Raw genomic sequence first — 19,104 nt, 5'->3', positions numbered from 1 at the left:
ATACTCTCACCACATGAGGCCGGGCATTGTCTTGTACCAGAAGGAACCCAGGACACACTGCAACAACGTAGGGTCTGACAATGGGTCCAAGGATTTCATCCTAATACCTAATGGCAGTCAGTGTGCCATTGTCTAGCCTGCCGAGGTCTGTGCGTCCCTCCATGGATATGCCTCCCCAGACCATCACTGACCCACCATCAAAATAGTCATGCTGAATGATGATACAGGCAGCATAATGTTCTCCATGGCTTCTCCAGACCCTTTCATGTCTGTCACATGTGCTCAGGGTGAACCTGCTCTCATCTGTGAAAAGCACAGAGTGCCAGTGGAGGACCTGCCAATTCTGGTGTTCAATGGCAAATAACAGTTGAGCTCTATGGTGCCGGGCAGTGTGCACAGGGCCCACTAGAGGACGTCGGGCCCTCAGGCCACCCTCATGAAGTCTGTTTCTGATTGTTTGGTTAGAGACATTCACACCATTGGCCTGCTGGAGGTCATTTTGTAGGGCTCTGGCAGTGCTCATCTTGTTCCTCCAGCAATCGTAGAGTAACTGCCCGTCTCCTGGAATCTCCTCTGTGCTCTTAAGACTGTGCTGGGAGACAACAAACCTTCTGGCAATGGCACGTAGTTATGTGCCATCCTGGAGGAGTTGGACTGCCTGTGCAACCTCTGTAGGGTCCAGGTATCGCCTCATGCTACCATTAGTGACACTGATCCTAGTCAAATGCAAAACTAGTGAAAAATAGTCAGAAAAGATGAGTAGAGAAAATGTCAGTGGCCTCCACCTGTAAAACCATTCCTGTTTTGGGGTCGTCTCATTGTTGCCCATCTAGTGCACCTGTTGTTAATTTCATTAACACCAAAGCAGCTGAAACTGATTAACAACCCCCTCTGCTACTTAACTGACCAGATCAATATCCCAGGAGTTTAATTGACTTGATGCTATACTCTGAATAAAAAGTGTTCCTATAATTTTCTTGAGCAGTGTACATATGGAATTGTGTGTGTATATATACTATTTTTCCCGCCAAAGGATTAGTATTTTTGTCTATTCCTGAGAGTTACCTTACTTTAGCAGCTAGCCAAAGAGTGCCAATTCGGTTACATAACTTTTCTCTATTGAAGTTAAAGCATTTGATTTAATTGCGTGCAGTGCAATGGCCTGAGTTAGGTTTGGTAGGAAGAAGCAGCATAAATAGCCAATCAAGTGTGCTGAAGTGCTATAAGCATGTTGATAGGAGGAAAGATCAGAGTGACAGCTCTCACTGGTGTGCTGCTTTTCCTCTTACTGTCCAGTATAGGAGTATCTGTAAGCGTTACGGAGCTGCAGCACAGTTTTTTGCCTACCAAGATCAGGCAGTTGAGTATGCCAGAGCTGTGTAAAGCCAGGTGGACAGAAATGCAAGTATACTGGCAGGTAAAACCACTCCCTTTTATGTTTTTTTTAATTTTGTATTTAGCTGTTTGCTTGGTGTTCAGCATATTTAGCTGTTTGCCTGGAGTTCACCTTTAATAACAGTACAATAAAAACAACACTCCCAGACAGGGGGCGAATAGATAGTGAAGGAGCAGCAGCAGATGATCAGCTCATTACTGTCCACCCTCCTTCTGTTAGCATGTTTCTTGTCAACACTACACTGCACTTGATTGGTCCCTATTGCTACATAATAATCCCTATTTGCATGACACCCTTAGCCTGCAAAAACCCACTATGTAGTTTAAAGTGCTTTTAAATAATAAACATATTACACTTACCTGCTAAGTGCAGTGGTTTTGCACAGATCAACTCCGATCCTCTTCTTCTTGGGTCCCCTCTGGAGCTTCTGGCTCCACCCCCTACCATGTGCCCCAGAGCAAGCCGCTTGTTCTGGGGGCAGGTTGTGCTTGCTATCAAGCCCCGCTCTGTCATGTCTGCCGCTGCTGTCTTCGAGCTGTTAAGGAGGAAGAGAGCTAGGACAGCAGCCACTCATGTGCATATCGTGGGATCGAGCTTGGACAAGTATTGGGGAAGCTGCATTCATGAAGGTAAAAACCTTCAGGATTTACAACCACTTTAAATTTTGACAGTGTTGTCACCATCCCTAAGAAATTCCTGTAAAGCTCAAAATTAGTGGTGCACCGAAATGAAAATTCTGGTACCGATATCAAAAATTCAGAATGCATGTGGCCGAAAACCGAACCGAAACTGAAATGTCTGCATATGTGGGGGTGGAGAGGCCCATATTTTTTTTATATCTTTTACTACTTTAATGTATTTTTTTTTAACTTATGATTTTATTGTTATCACATAGGGGAGCAATAGTTGTCTTTGTAGGGGGAGAGGATGGGGGGCAGTGTGTGCAAGGAGGGGGCAGGAGAGGAGAAGTGTATACATTTAAGGGAGCAGTGTATACAGAGAGGCTCCCTCACTGACTGTCACTATATGTCAGTGCTGGTTTTTAAATGTAATTACCAGGCTTTTTTGTCTTCACTATAGCTCAGAGAATGAGCTGTCCCTTTCTCCAGAGCTAAAGGAAACTTAGCGGCAGGGTCACTGGCTAATGTCACTGAGTGACCCCGCCCCTTTATTTTTTTTCGCTCTGTGGAAAGCGACCATTCATTCTCTGAGTTATAGTGAAGAAAAATGCCGGCTATTGCTTTTAAAAACACTGCCATTTTTTAAAATGACTGCCTTAGTTAACTGCTCATTTTTCAGAGAAGATGAGGAATAAGGGGATATACATGGTTGGGCACAGCTTTCTTACATCCCATACAAAGCAGGCCAGCAGTCCTGCATTATATGTATGGTTGCTGAGGCCCTTCCACAGCCCAGGATGCCATACAGCGGAGGAGAACACTGGCTAATGGGAGCAAGGCATAATGTAAATATATTACCTTATTCATCTTTCTTTAGGTAAAGTTCAGCTTAAAGCATCAGTGTTAACTTTTCTGTTTTTCTTAGTTAAAACATATCTTGACACAATAATCAAGTTTGCATTTTATATTGGTTGTATAATGTTTCCTGTCAGCTAAATTGTGGCAATTGCTTTTACTCTAGGAATCTCGGTGAGTTAATTGACCGGTTTGCTGGGGATTTCAAGGCCCAAGGTCCACCAAAGTCTACTTCAGAGGATGCTGGAGCTGTGTTACCAAGCTGTGCAGACTTGTTTGTGTACTACAAAAAGTGTATGGTGCAATGTTCCCAGCTGAGCACAGGAGAGCCAATGATTGCCCTTACCACTATATTCCAGAAGTACCTGCGGGAATATGCCCTGAAAATTCTTTCTGGTAATCTCCCCAAGTAAGTGTCTATCTTTGCTGTTCTATCTTTACTAGTAATAATTTAGTGTAATATTCTCTATTTTAGTTCTGAGAATAAAATCCTGTAAAGATTTGAGCTTTAATAAGTAACTGGCAGTTTTAACTGCAAATATGACCATTTTTCGTACCCCAAAGTTCCCCCCCCCTCCATTTTTTCTGTCTATCATCTCACTGGATAACACATCCACTACAAGCATTATATCCACTTTCATGTTGAATATCTCAAGTCAGTGTAAAGATATGTTTCAGGTAATTTCACTGTCATTGGAAAATTTATTTTGTTACATTGATGGAAATAAATCCTCACAGTAAAGGATATTTTTTTTTTATTGGCCCAGGGTCATCTTTCATATAATGTTTGGCATAGAACTATACAGCATGTCATAGGTTGCATTAAAATAGGTTTCAGAGGACTGTTTTTTTTTAAACCTAGTTGTTCACCTGATCCATTTTGAACTTGGGCTGCCACAAATGAATATATTCATAATCAATTAGTTGGCCGATTTATGGTTTAGATTGATCAAATAAAAACTTAAAAAAAAGTGTGTTGCTTAATTTAGATAATGTGTAAAGTTTAACTACCTCTATACAGGGCACTTTTACCCCCTTCCTACCCAGACCAATTTTCAGCATTCGGCGCTCTTACACTTTGAATGATAGTCATGCAACACTGTACCCAAATGAAAATTTTGTCTTTTTTCACACAAATAGAGCTTTATTTTGGTGGTATTTAATCAGCACTCAGTCTTTTATTTTTTGAAACAATAAATTAAAATAGACTGACAATTTGGGGGAGGAAAAATGCATTTTTCTTCGTTTCTGTTATAAAATTTTGCAAATAAGTAATTTTTCTTCATAAATTTGGGCCAAAACTTGTACATTGCTTTGGTAAAAATAACCCCAATCAGTGTGTACTAAATCCAATATTAAATCAGATATTCTTCGTTATAAATATTTCACAATTGTCTTGCATCCAAACAAATGTAGGTGATCTTCAGTGCAACTCCTCCACCCTTATGCACTTACCAGAACATAAAGAATATGGAGCTCAAAAACAGGAACTTCCAGCCCAAACAGGACCTCCGCAGACCTCTTTCACCAATGGATAGGAGTGTTAGCTTGTAGTAAGCCCTATGAGGAAATTGCTCACCATGCTGAGCCCACAGTAAAGTACATTGTGTAGTAGTTTAATAAAGTAATCGATTCAGACAATAGATAAGATCCACGTGGAATAAAAACATTGTGGCGATGTGACATCGGCACATATGGCCCCCTACTGATGCGTTTCGTGCACACGCATGTCTTCACAGAGATACGCTTACTGCTCACGTCACAAACCTCTTCCTTAACAAATTCTCCATCGCCCCATGACAGAACTGCAGGGCTGCTCAAAATCAAGTGTGTATGTGTGTGTGTATATGTATGTATGTAAATATGTGTGTGTGTGTGTGTATATATATGTATATGTATATATATGCGTGTGCTTCTCCCTTTCCGGATATAGGTGTCTTTATAATCGAGAATCTTGTTTACCTCTTTTATAAAAAAAATGTTTTGTCCCAAACTACTCCTCTCCCCCCCCCCCCCCCCCCCCTTTTATCCGCTGGCCTAATCACCAAGTCCTTCCTGTCCAGAACTTGTTGTGCTCAGCATAAATGAGTACAACCCTTTTGAAAAGTACGATTTTAACCACTTGCTTACAGGGCACTTATACCCTCTTCCTGCCCAGGCCAATTTTCAGCTTTCAGCGCTGTCACACTTTGAATGACAATTGCGCGGTCATGCAATATTGTACCCATGTGACATTTTTATCATTTTTTTTCACACAAATAGAGCTTTCTTTTGTTGGTATTTAATCGCCACTGGGTGTTTTATTTTTTGCACTATATACAAAAAAGCAAAAAAAAAAAAAAATATATATATATACACACACACTATATTACTAAAAGTATTGGGATGCCTACCTTTACACGCACACAAACTTTAATAGCATCCTAGTCTTAGTCCGTAGGGTTCAATATTGAGTTGGCTCACCCTTTGCAGCTATAACAGCTTCAACTCTTCTGGGAAGGCTGGCCAAATGGTTTAGAAGTGTGTCTATGGGAATGTTTAACCAGCCTTCCCGAAGCGCATTTGTGAGGTCAGGCACTGATGTCAGACGAGAAGGCCTGGCTTACAGTCTCTGCTCTATTTCATCCCAAAGGTGTTCTATCGGGTTGAGGTCAGGACTCTGGTGCAGGCCAGTCAAGTTCCTCCACCCCAAACTCACTCATCCATGTCTTTATGGACCTTGCTTTGTGCACTGGTGTGCAGTCATGTACAGGAACATGAAACAGGAAGGGGCCATCCCTAAACTGTTCCCACAAAGTTGGGAGCATGAAATTGTCCAAAATGTCTTGGTATGCTGATGCCTAAACATTTGTAATTGCAACAATTTTCTGGGCGAAGTGGAGCATTATCTGACAGAAATGCATGGGTGCCAATATTTTTGGCCATGACTGTGTGTGTGTGTATAAGTATACATATGTGTGTGTATATATATGTATGTATGTATATATATTCATTTTTGCTAATACAGCTGAGGCTCCAATACATTTTCTGTCTTTGTGTGTGACTTACCATGTTTAAAATTATTTATATATTAAAGACAACATTTTATTTTATTACTTTTTCAGTTCTGAGTTCTCGTGTCTCCTATTGTATATACTTTTTTGGGGGGTTAAAGATTACTTTTTTTTCTCTGTAATGTTTTCTGCGAACAAGACTCTTTACCTTTGTACTCTAGTTATAATTCTTTGATTGCTGCTAGCCAGCATGGTCATTCTCAGCCTGAGTTTTACAGTACCTTGCCTTGACGCTGCTGGATTGAACATTGCACAGCTGTTCTGGAATTGATCTTCAGGCACTGGGTTCCACATGGGACTCTTCAGACAGCTGTCTGAGCTGCAAATAGTCCCTAGTTTTCAGTTGTTGTTTTGGGGAGGGGGCCTGATAGTGATTGTTTGCTGTGTTGCCCACTCCTCAGTTGGACTTGCTTCTGGACATCCTGAAGGTTAAAGACTTCCTGTGTCTGTCAAGGGGCGAGCAAGAAAAGAGGATTTTTTGTATTCAACGTAAAGTTTATTTTCAGTACACATGCCTTGAAGCGAAACCTTAGTCTGCCTCCTGGGCTCAACCCCCCCATCTCCAAGCACCACCATTTTGGCGCAAGCACAGACATTTGGGTCCAGGAAGATCCTGTCAACATGTCTGCGCATACGCAAAGACAGGGAAGGTATTGCACTTCTAATTCTCTTCTCAGTCTTTGTGCGTCCATGGGAAACCCCAAGTGTATGCAGGGGCAAGGAGAGGCACAGAAGTGCTGCTTTGCAGCACAAATAAAGTACTTCATAAAAAAAAGAATATCCATTTATAGTAGCGGAAAGAATTGGACAGCACAACATGACATTTAGGGTGAAGGTCCGCTTTAATGAATTAAGAAAATTCATACAAAACCTTATAAGAATATTCTTGGAAAATTCTCAGTACATTCAAATTTGAGCTCAAAATAGCTTAAAAGCCAGTTTGCTTTTAACATTTGATTTTGGACTAAATGAACTGTTAGAAATCTGGACATTTTAGAAAAAAATTCCATCCTGCTCCTTCTAATTATCTTTTCAATGCGGCCAAAAACAAATGTCAGTTTGACAGCAATAATGATTAGAAAAATTAACAAACTTTCTTGCAACGAAAAATGTCCATCGAAATTCTACTAGTGAATGCTCAGGTTTAGGAAATCCTAGACCTGTAGGAGAAAAGGACCTTTGGTTTTACTCATGGGTCCCAAGAAGGCACAAGGAAGATTGTTTAAAATAAAGAATACAGTACACAACTATAGCAATTGTAGTTATGGCAAATTAAATCACACAACTTTGACAATACCATGTTTCATTTGCTGACTCCATGTTGATCAACAGCAAAAAAAAAAAAGGTACAGTGGGAGATGGAAGCAGCAGGGGTTCACTTTTTGGTGAATACAGCCTTCTATATATAAAAATCTGTCATCTTGCCTATCCAGGCTGGTGCCTGCTTAAGCAATTATCGCAACAGCCGGTTGATTTCAGACTAGGAACTTCTACATGGAGGGGTCTGAGTGGAAACCAAGCAGTACATTAGCAGTGGTGTATAAATTTCTTGACTAGCATCAGCTTAGCTGTGTGCCACCTTGTTAATGTCTTATTGCTCAGCTGGCTTGTAAATTCCCCACATGTGTCCAGCACAGTAAGGAAGTCATCTTGGCAGCTGGGTTTCCTACAGATGATTTGCTGTTTTCATGTGCATACATGGTGTCTGTTGCTAAATGTAGTAGTGGTGGTAGTAGTACTAGTAGTAGCCCTGCAGCCCAATAAATCTTTATTCTTGTAAGGGAGGAGGGGATGGGAGGATTATTGTGCTGCTTGGAAAGGTATATATTTCTTTTCTGCCTGCAACAAGACACCGTTGGATTCCATTCTGCTGAGAAACTCCTGAAACTAATTTTCCTTCTTGAGGACTGAGAAAGGCATACCTGGGCTATGCTTTCCTTAAGTCTTTTAATAACGGCAGCTGCTTCCAAAACAAATATGTGCTGGACACAAAGAAGGAAAGATACTTTCTTCTCTAAAAAATAAGGTTCACTTGTTTACAAGTTTGAGGAAATGAATAGATGGGATCGCCTTACTAAAATGTAAACTATCTGCCAAACAGGCTTCTTGGTGTCTTGGCGCAAAATGACATCCACTGATATATTATTGCTGGCTATAAGGGCTTTTTTTAACTGTTCAATTTCTCTACCATCCATGGCTTATGCTATATACACTATGTTTATAATCTTGACAACCTTCCAAAGATTCTACAGTTCATAAATTAACAGATTCAAAGTCACATTCTTACCATTTTCCACCTGCAGCTTGCTCTGAAAGCTCCTTGTGAGTTGGGAATTTCCCTATGTATTTCTATGGGACTGTTCTCTGACGAGCACAAAGCTGCTGCATGCACTGTAGAGACCTGTAGGTTGATACATGAATGTGAATAAATGCCTTGCACTTGTCTATCCTGGTCTACAGATCTGCATTTTTTTTTCATTAAATCTTGGATGTGTTCTGTAGGGCAACATATCCTTAGTATTCTTGACAGTGTTTGGGCCAAATATATATAGAGACTGTTAAAGCCCTTAGTCAGACTCAAAAATCGAAAAAAAAATCTATTCCTAATTAATTCAAAGGGGGCTCAGGATGGTATGCCAGAATTCTGGGAAGGGTGTTTCAATACCCTAATCGAAGCAAAAATAAGATTTGTGTTGTATGCCGTCTGTGCAAAAGCTCTCAAATGGTGAGTGCCCAATTAGGTCTCACTCCCCTAGCGCCTGCCCACTGCAGCTCTGGTGTGGGTTGTTGTCTGCTTGGTTGATGTAGGAACTCAGACGAGGATGACCTCAGGGAAACCTTCACTTGACCAAGTTCAAGTTTGGTGATTGTTCTCTCAGGTCACATGCTGATCATACTCACAAATACGTCCTGCCCCTCTGGCTTCAATACTTTATGCCCCTCTGACTTCAGTACTTTATGCCCCTCAGATTGGAGGGGGGCGGAGCCTAAACATGGCTGCGACGGAGAGCACAATATGAGTGCTCTCCGATAACCTCCGAGCTGACCATCCCGAGAACCCTCATGGTGTGAAGTGCGGAGCCCTACCTGATCGAGGAGGTCTCCAAAGGGGGAGAAGCTGGCGCAGTAAAGGGAGAGGAGAGCGGGCACAGAGCTCCGGGAGGTGAACACGTTGCGGGGATCCGAGTGCAGCTGTCGGGTTGCCGGGGAAACGGAGCAGTGCGGCGTGAGCACGCTGCTCGCCGCAAAGGAGCACTGGGAAGCAGAGACGCCGGCCGGTTCCCTGACAGGAGAGGGGAGACGCCAGACCAAGCCCTATACCTGCTCGAAGGAAAGAGGGAGGACTGTGAATATGGTGGCTGTGGGGAGCGAGTGGCACTAGCTTCTTGCTAGGTCCCGCTCCCTGACCCACCCAGTAACCCTCATTGGGAGCTGATCTAACGGAGTCTGTAGGGCTGGGGAGTTGAACCCGGAGAGCCGGAGAAGGGAGCTGGTCTGAGGCTGCAGTGACACGACGGTTCCCCCGGCGCTACATGAGTGGAGATCCGTGCGGCTGAGAGGAGAAGTGATGCTGTAGGAGCAAGTGGCCAGCTGCAGAGGATCCCTGAGGGAAAGAGTAAGCCAGTCTGCGTCCTGATGTGACAGGGTGCTGCCGGCTCATAGCTGCCTGTACCCCCTGGCCGGCTGTCCGATCCTGGGTCAGGGAGACCCATGAATATCAGGAGATCCATCCTGCTTCCCCGAGACGAATCCTAAGGAGAGGGAAAGGAGAGAGAAAAGGAAAGAAAGAAATACAGTATCGGAAACCCAGAGGAATCCCCCCCCAGGACTGAGGAGCAGTGAAGGTCCTCCACACAAGCCTGGAGTCACCATCCTGAGAAGGGAAGGGTGAGTGAAAGCTGCTGGGGGCTTATTGTGCTGTGGACCCCTGAGTGACATAGGCGACCAAGGGGTGAAGGAGGGGAGGATTCCCAGGGGTTAGAAGAGAGGAGGCCCAGGTGTCCTAGGAGAGTAAAGGATATAGGAAAAATAGCAAGTCTATCAAGATATACAGAGGATATGAAGAACAAAGGTCCCAAGAGTGCAGGGCTCAAAGGGTCTCAAACAGGAACAATAAAGAAATTTACATCATATGGAAATACTACGCCAGAAAGGGCCCAAGGCGCAAACGCAAAAGGGGAAATGGACACTAGTCCTAGATTATCACTGGGCATGAATAGCAGCTGTAGCCAACAAATAGTGGATGGCTTGGGGAAAAAAAAGAATCTGATGGTGAACTACAAGTACCAAATAAGGAGATGATAGAAATGTTTAAAAATTTGGAAAAAACGATAAAACATGAAATGACAGCTATTCAAAATGATTTAGGGCATCTGCTATCAAGAATGGAAGAAACAGAGGAGAAAGTTAAAACCCAGGCCCAGAATATAGATAATCTAAGGAAAAAAATAAGCCAATTAGAAAACACCCAGAAAAAAATGATATATAGGATGGAAGTTCAAGATAATAAAGAAAGAAGGTGTAACCTTAGAGTACGAGGAATCCCAGAGACTGCAAAAGGGGAAATACTATATGAACTAGTTAAAAAAATCCTAAACTCCATAAGAGACAGACCTGAAACAGATGGGATCAAGTTAGACTGAGTGTTTAGAATAGGAAAGTTCAAACAGGCTACTGAGAAGGAAAGACCGAGAGACATAATTGTCCAGTTCCAAAAATTTGGGGTCAAAGATGAGATTTGGAAGAAGACCAAGGGAAGATCATTAATTAAATATGGAGATTTGACTATCCAAATTTATGCAGACTTAACAGCAGAGACCCTATGGAGAAGGAGATCCCTGAGACCCCTGTTGGAGCAAATGAGAAAACAGAATGTGCAGTATAGATGGGGTACCTCAGCATCTCTAATTGGTTGGAAACATGGGGTCACAGCGTACTTGAGATTTCCGGAGGAACTAAGGGATTTTTGTGATAGACTGGACTTGCAAAGAATGGAGATAGCTGGGTGGGAAGAAAAAGAAGATAAAGGAAATACAGATGATACAAGAAAAGAGGACTGGCAGCATGTCGGGGGGAGGGGGAGGGAGGCCCCAGGGTTGGGGAGGGAAAGGAGGGAGAATTAAGTAGAATATATGTTTTGTTTTGTTTTTTGTTTTGTTTTTTTTTTCCCTCTTTCTTTCCTCTCTCGCCCCTGGTCTTTCCCTTCCGGATGTTGAGGCCCTCTTGGAGGCTCCGGTTAAGGGAGGGAAGTAAAGATTAAAGATTCTTGCTGAGTCTAGATGATAGAGAGAGGGGATCGGGGGGGTCGGAGGAGAGGTGAGCCGTACATAGGCGGAGCGTACGCCCTAAGTTTTAAATCAATGGTGGAAATAGATCCACAAATGATTTGTAGGCAGTTTATATGCCTAAAAATGGGTAGGGGAAAAAGAAGAGAGGGTGAGAGGGGTGGGGGGTTTGGTGGGAGGGAGTGTGGGGAGGGGAGGTTGGGTTAATAAGCTGCAAGATAGTAGGGCCTAATAGGAGGAGGTGTACTAGAGGAGAGATAGACAGAATTAAGAAGGATGGAAGAAATACAGTTTATAACATATAATGTGAATGGGTTGAACTGTCCTGGGAAAAGATTTAAGCTGTTTAAAGAGTTACATCATAGGGCAACGTCAGTGGTATTTTTACAGGAAACACATTTTGAGACAGAGTCAAATGTGAAATTAAAATCTAAATATTATCCAACATGGTATTACGCTGACTCTCCAATTAAAAGAGCAAAAGGGGTGGCAATAGGGTTGGCAAAGAATATGAGATTTGAGCTGGAGGATAGAAGGACCAATCCGGAGGGGAGATTCCTGTTTTTGAGAGGTAAATTACAGGGAATCGAGTGTACGTTGGCCAATATATACTGCCCCAACAAAAAGCCGGAGATCTATTTGAAGGGTCTGTTGAAAAAATTGATAGACTTCAAAAAAGGGCGTTTGATAGTAGCAGGAGATTTAAATCTTTGTATGGACCCACAAAAGGATACAACCTCCCCTGTGCAGAGAGCAGGTGGTAGGTCTCTGAGAGCTTTGAAAAAAGCGATCCACGAGTACCAACTGGTGGACACTTGGAGAATAATGCATATGAAAGACAGACTATACCTTCTTCTCTAATGCACATGAGATATACTCGAGACTGGATTATATTTTAATAGATCATCAACTCATAGAACTATTGGTTAAAATAGAAATAGAGATGAGTAAATTCTCGGATCATGCCCCTGTCATAATGAAAATGGGATGGGGAAGACGGTGGACGGGAGGCCTAGGATGGAGGTTAAATGAGGCCCTTCTCTTGGATGAGGATATAGCTCAGAAGATTGGGGAAGAGATCAAGGTGTATTTCAAGGAGAATGAGACAGAGGAAGTATCGACAGCCACAGTATGGGAAAGCCACAAGGTATATGTAAGAGGAATCCTGATTGCGATGGGAGCAAGGAAGAAAAGAGAAAGAAGAGAGAGGGTTAGTGGGCTCTTAAAAGAAATTCTGGAGTTGGAGCAGATACAAAAGAAGAAAGTAATAAGAGAAACAAGATAGAAGTTAATGGATAAAAAAGATGAGTTAGAGAGATTGATGGATGAGGAGAAGAGAAGAGTATATAATAAAGTATTAAGTGAAAGATATAGATGGGGAGACAGACCAGGAAAATACTTAATGAGAGCTCTGAATAAAAAGAAAAATAGAAATTATATAGAAAAGATAAAAAATCCTAAGGGGGAGTTGGTTCACTCAACTAAAGAGATTATTAAAGTGTTCACGGAGTACTATAGAAAGTTGTATAATATTAGCCCCCAAGGCTCTCCAAAAGAAAATGGAGAGGATATCAACAAAAAAAGGATGATATATTTAAAAAACGCAGGATTACCAAAGTTAAGTGAAGTACAATTGAACTCCTTGGATGCGGAAATTTCCCAGGATGAAATAAAAGTAGCATTAAGAAGTACAGGGGGTGGAAAAAGTCCAGGACCGGATGGGTATACAGTAAAGTACTATAAAAAATATAGTGAAATATTGTTACCTAAGCTGAAGAAGTATATGAACGATCTGGGAGGGGGGATGGAGGGGAGAAGAGAATCTCTTCAGGCCCATGTTGTACTTATTCACAAGGAGGGAAAAGATCCTTCTCAGTGTTTCAGCTATAGACCAATTTCATTATTGAACACCGATACTAAGTTGTATGCAAAGGTTCTAGCAAACAGGCTGAAAGATCTAATGCCTGAATGGATTCATGGAGATCAGGTGGGCTTTGTCCCAGGGAGAGAGGGTAGAGATAACGGGTTGAGAACTTTGATGCTTATTCAGAAAAGTAGAAAAGGGAAAGCCCCGGTGGTACTATTGTCGATTGATGCCGAAAAGGCGTTTGATAGAATGGATTGGGGCTTCATGATGGACAACTTAGAAGTATTGGGGATTGGAGAGAGAATGGGGGAGTGGATAGTTAAATTATATAGGGAGCCCACCGCAATTATTACGGTAAATGGGGAGAGGTCGGAATCCATTGGGATGTCCAATGGAACAAGACAGGGCTGCCCACTGTCCCCCCTGTTGTATGTTTTGTCATTGGAACCCCTGTTGTCAATGATAAGGAATAGCGGAGCTGTAAAGGGAATCCAGATAGAAAATATAGAACACAAAGTAGCGGCCTTTGCGGATGACCTATTGTTTTATGTAGGCAACCCCCGAATAACATTACCAAACATAATGATGATCCTAAAGGAATATGGTGAACTATCAAATTTAAAAATGAATCCAACAAAAACAGAGATCCTGAACATCAACATATCAAAGAGTGAAAAGGAAAAGCTTCAAAAAGAATTCCCCTTTATATGGAGAGAAAAAGATTTAAAATACCTAGGAATAAAACTTGCTATCTCATATAAACAACTGTATAGATTAAACTATACTTCTTTGATAAATGAGATCAAGGAAGAATTAAAAATATTAGAAGGAAGAAACCCATCATGGATAGGACGTATAAACCTAGTTAAAATGGTAATCATACCTAAAATACTGTATAAATTCCAATTGGTTCCAATCAAACTCCCAGAGGCTTTTTTTAAGATAATAAAAAAAATGTTAACAAGATACATTTGGAGGAATAAAAAACCAAGAATATCATACGAAACATTGAGTAGGACTAAAGAGAAAGGGGGAATGGGACTACCTGATGTCAAGAGATACTATAAAGCAGTAATCTTAGCAAGAATCTACGACTGGACATTTAACCATAAGGGGAAGGGTTGGGTAAAAATTGAAAATGAACTGAGTGGGATTAGTTTGAGTAAGATGATATGGGTCCCAGCACATTCTAGAAGAATTAAAGAAAGCACAAGTATTTACACTTTAAATGTTTTAAGGGTATGGGATAATTTACGCAAAAATATGAAATGGGAATTCAACTCTATATTAATGCCTCTTGCAAATACTGAGTATTTCCCCCCAGGAAAGGATGAGATATCAGGGAGATGGTTTAAAAGGGAAGATATCCAACTGAGAGATGTACTGGTAGAGGGGGAATTGAGACCATTTAAAGAATTAAAAGAGAAGAAGGGAGACATTTTTACTGGAATAGATGAGTGGAAATATCACCAGTTAAAATGTTTTATTGGAAAGCTACCAAAACCCCTGAGATTAAAAAAGGAGTGGAATATGTTTGAAAGGCTGTTAGAATCACGTAGAGATGGGAAACATGGAATTGGTAAAATTTATAGAATACTCACAGAATTAGACACAGACACAAAGTTAATTTTTATAACGAAATGGGAAAGAGATATGGAGGTGGTGTTAGACGAAGATCAACAGAACAAGATATTTAGATTGATACACGAGAATGTTAGTATGAGAGATGTTGAGATTAATTATAAGTGTTTGACACGATGGCATATCACACCGAGCATTGAGCACAAGATGAGTGGGGAGAGTTCAAAAATGTGTTGGAGAGGATGTGGGGAGATGGGCACGGTGTTTCACATATGGTGGCATTGTCCGAAAATTCAGGCTTTCTGGAAGACAATAGTTAAATTAATAGAAATAATAACTGGAAATGACATAGGGTTAGACCCAACGATGTGTCTCCTACATAATGTTCAGACAACAGTAAATAAATATAAAGATTCAGGCGTATGGTACTATTTAAATGCTGCAAAAGGGTTGATACCCAAGTTCTGGCAGAAAACAGAGGCCCCGAAGGAGGAAGACTGGATCAATAGAGTAAATCAGATTAGTAGAATGGAAAAATCCTACTATATGCAGGAAGATAGGTTGGGAATATACTATACGAGATGGGAAAAATGGGAAAAATCAGTATTGAAAGAGAAATATAGAAAACTTTAAACTAGGAAGTCACTTAAAGTTATTGGGCCTTGAGAGATTGGAGAACTTGCAGAGGGGAGGGAGAGGGAAGGAGGGTAGAAATAGGTTGGGAGGGGAGGGAAAGAAAAGAGGTATTAGAAGGGGCAAAGTAGAAATGTAATGAATATTTATATGTATTGTGTCTCTTCTTATGGAATTTTTGTAATAATATGAAAAATTAAATATTTAAATTAAAAAAAAAAATACTTTATGCCCCTCTGGCTTCAATACTTTATGCCCCTCTGACTTCAATACTTTATGCCCCTCTGACTTCAATACTTTATGCCCCTCTGACTTCAATACTTTATGCCCCTCTGACTTCAATACTTTATTTTTTACTGACCTGACCAAGTATGTACGTCAGGAAAGTGGAAGGTTCACTTTTCTCCTTTTGGTTATGTGCTTTTGGTAGTTTTTGTCAATGTTTCAATGTAAAGTTAGGTAAATGGCTTCTACCCGTTTAATTCAAAAAGCAGCGACATGGATTGGTTGGTATTGAGATTTTAGCTCTCAGTAGTTTAGTATATTGAGATTGATGAAAGTTTATATCCTATTGGTTGCTCTGCGATATTAAACTTTGTGTTATTTTTACCTTATAAAGTACAGCTTTAAAGTGGCACGAAAAAAACTTTATACATTAAAATACAATACAACAATGATAGGGTTGTAAGTATTAAGTTAACTTTATCTTAATATGAAATGGTCTGGTTGATGCAGAAGGTCTGGAGAGAATGGAAACTGCTTTAAAGTATAAATACATATATTGTATAATTACACTTGTTTTGTAGCTTGCCTCTGGTACCTCCTGCCACCTCACCTGTCCCTGACCCAGTGGAATAGCATGAACGACGCCACAAAGCCACTTTTGAACTGGGTGAATGCATACATATCTCATTCATTCCTGTGGAGAGCTTGTATCTTTCCACCGAAACAATCCTGTTATGCATCAATCTATCCTAGAATAAATGAGTAATCAGGTGTCTGCTTGTGATGCCTGAACACCTTTCTTGCTGTCCAAGGTGTTTTCACAGCCACCAGTCAGATTCAGTTCTGCCTTGAAAGTTTGGATGTGATTGGTGGTGTTGGACATTACATAGCACATGCTCTAGGAAGTGCCCTCCTTCTGACCCGTGAGGAGGTCTGTGTTTGCCTTGGCTCCAGTGTATTACCAAGAACTCTGATTAAGATAAATTGAGTGAACATTCTGCAGTGTGCTGGAATGCATTACTAGCTCACTATTTGGTTTCACCTTTTGCCTATATTTTTGCTGTATAGCTTTGTGGGTTTCTTTTTTCGGTTTTTAGGTACTGTGTTTGATTTATATATGTAGTATTATTTATATATTTTATTTATGTGTATTTGTGCAGAACCAGTAGCAGCAGCACAGGCCTTACTATCACCAGTCTTCTGAAGGAAAAAGAAGGCTCAGAAGTTGCCAAATTCACCACCGAAGAGCTTTGCCTGATATGCAGTATACTGAGTACAGCAGAGTACTGCCTGGCTACAACACAGCAAGTGAGTAGCAGACTTTGATTGACTTGTTATAAAGCCAGTTTAGTCGTTCACCTTCTTGAGAACATTTTTTTCACTTTGCATTGCTCCCAAGGGTAGTGAATTGCTTTTTAAAGTGTTTTCTTTCTACATATACTCTGTATTTCTAAGAAAGAAATGTATTTTTAATTCGCTAAAAATACAATTGTTGAAAAATCTAAGGCAAAGCCACAGATGATGAAGATTTTTATCCTGCAACCACGGATTGCAGGAAAAGAATATAGCTCTCTTCCTCATCAACGTCCCTGTCAGCAGAACACAATGGTCACTGCTGGAAGCTATAGCCAATAGGTTTGAATCTTGGCTGGTTCATCAAGGACCAGCTAAAATTCGAATCTATAGCTGGCTTCAGTTAGAACAGAATATTTCAGGCTGCTGATAAAGTGTTATTTCACACAAAATTGATATTTCAGTGTTTGGTAGGCGCTTGATGAATGTCATTTGAAAGTACTTCAAGATTTTGTTTGCTTTAAACATTCCATTTTGGAACGAATTGAATACAATTTTTCGTTCTGTCTCTTTTATATTTTCTTGTCACATCAGTTTAAATGATTGTTGATTTGATCGCACTAACCATTAGAAAATCAAACACACACTCTGATAATTAAAATTTTCAAATAAATTCTACTTGTGTATGGCTAGCATCCTTTGGCAGGTAAAAGAGTAAAGATAAAGATACATTCATCTTTGTATTTATTGTAGCTGTCTGCTGCACTCATCCTTACTAATTTATTAACCACTTCATGTCCGGACACTTTTACCCCCTTCCTGTCCAGGCCAATTTTCAGCTTTCAGTGCTATCACACTTTGAATGACAATTGCGCAGTCATGCACCACTGTACCCATATGAATATTTTAGCATTTTTTTGAGACAGATAAAGCTTTATTTTGGTGGTATTTATTCACCACTGGGATTTTTATGTTTTTTGCTATGTAAATGAAAAAATTTTGAAAAAAAGTGTTTTTCTTATAAAAGTTTGCAAATAAATAATATTTCATTATACATCTTGGCCAAAATTTATTCCGTTATCTTTTTAGTTAAAAAAATTATAATTTTTAAACATTTTCAAAAAAAATTTTTTTAAATGTTTTTATATTTTTTTTATTTTATTTTTTTACATACTGTCACCCCAGCAGTACAGTGTCCCCATGGTAACACTGTCTTACTTATGGGGGGTGATGAAGATTTTTTTTTTTGTACACTGATTGCTTTTACACCCATAAAGGCTGTAAAAGCAATCATTTCTCCTTCTCTCTGGCTGCATTCTTGCAGCCATTGAGAACTACTGTGTGGGCTGTGATTGGTCACAGCTTGTCACATGGTACAAGGCTGCTGTGAATAGCCTTGTACCATGTGACCTCTGTGATCATTCACAGATTTCGCACGTAGTAAATAATGATGTGAGAAGTGACATCTTGCTTACTACTCTGCATGTGATCACTGATTGGCCAATCAGTGATCACATGATCGGGACCTCACACAGAGGTCCTGTACGACGATCGGTGTGCCACTGTTTCCGGAGGACACCGCGGGCACCGGATTGTGGTGCTGCACGCTCCAAGGGAGCGCGCACAAGCAGGGGGCAGGGAGGCCGATTATAAACAGCCACTCGACCCTGCACTGCCACTGTCCGGCTTTTTTATATACAACGGCCGGACGGGTGGTGGCTAATACCACCCCCAAAGTTCCTCAAAGTTTACTGGCAATACTGGTCTTTCTTTACTAGAAAGACCAGCAAGCTTCCTAAACTGGCTGTTGTGGATGCACCATTTTTTATTCAAATATATAATGAAGATTTCATATAAAATTCTATAGAAGATTATCAAACGTGATATAAAATATCATAAACATGTAAACTTTTTAAATATTTACATATTATTTGCTTTAAAACCATTATACTTCCCCTTTAATAGTTGGAAGAGAAGCTAAAAGAAAAAGTTGACGTGACATTGACAGAAAGGATCAACCTGACAGCGGAGATGGATACTTTCAGCACGTAAGCTTGCACAGATTCTGTTTGTTAGTTATATTTTACTGAGGCCGTTAAAATATTGGAAATCACTGTGTGACCACCAGTGATTAATTTTATAGTTGTCCTACACAAAGCACATTCGTTTGCATGCTGTTTCCTGGTCAACAAAGAGATGGCAGTCCAGTACTGGCAGGAAACACATCCTATATACTGTATGTACATAAAAATGGATGTGTCTGTGTACATACAATTTCACAGACCATACATAGAGT

General features: G+C 40.6%; 1 protein-coding gene across 1 annotated transcript in view; it reads left to right on the top strand.

Annotated features, from left to right (window-relative positions):
* The window catches only part of VPS53 (VPS53 subunit of GARP complex), a 212,940-nt gene that overhangs the window by 117,932 nt on the left and 75,904 nt on the right, over positions 1-19,104 (top strand). The window contains exons 14-16 of the mRNA XM_089668435.1: positions 3,038-3,280; positions 16,676-16,823; positions 18,774-18,856. Of these exons, the coding sequence (XP_089524561.1) occupies positions 3,038-3,280; positions 16,676-16,823; positions 18,774-18,856 (474 nt within the window). The remainder of the gene's footprint in view (positions 1-3,037; positions 3,281-16,675; positions 16,824-18,773; positions 18,857-19,104) is intronic.

This window comes from Staurois parvus, unplaced genomic scaffold (assembly GCF_062004578.1).
Source record: "Staurois parvus isolate SC_StPar_1 unplaced genomic scaffold, SC_StPar_1.0 ptg000058l, whole genome shotgun sequence".
Classification (NCBI taxonomy): Eukaryota; Metazoa; Chordata; class Amphibia; order Anura; family Ranidae; genus Staurois; species Staurois parvus.
The sequence above is the reverse complement of the archived record's forward strand: the minus strand, read 5'-3'. Positions and strand labels throughout refer to the sequence as shown.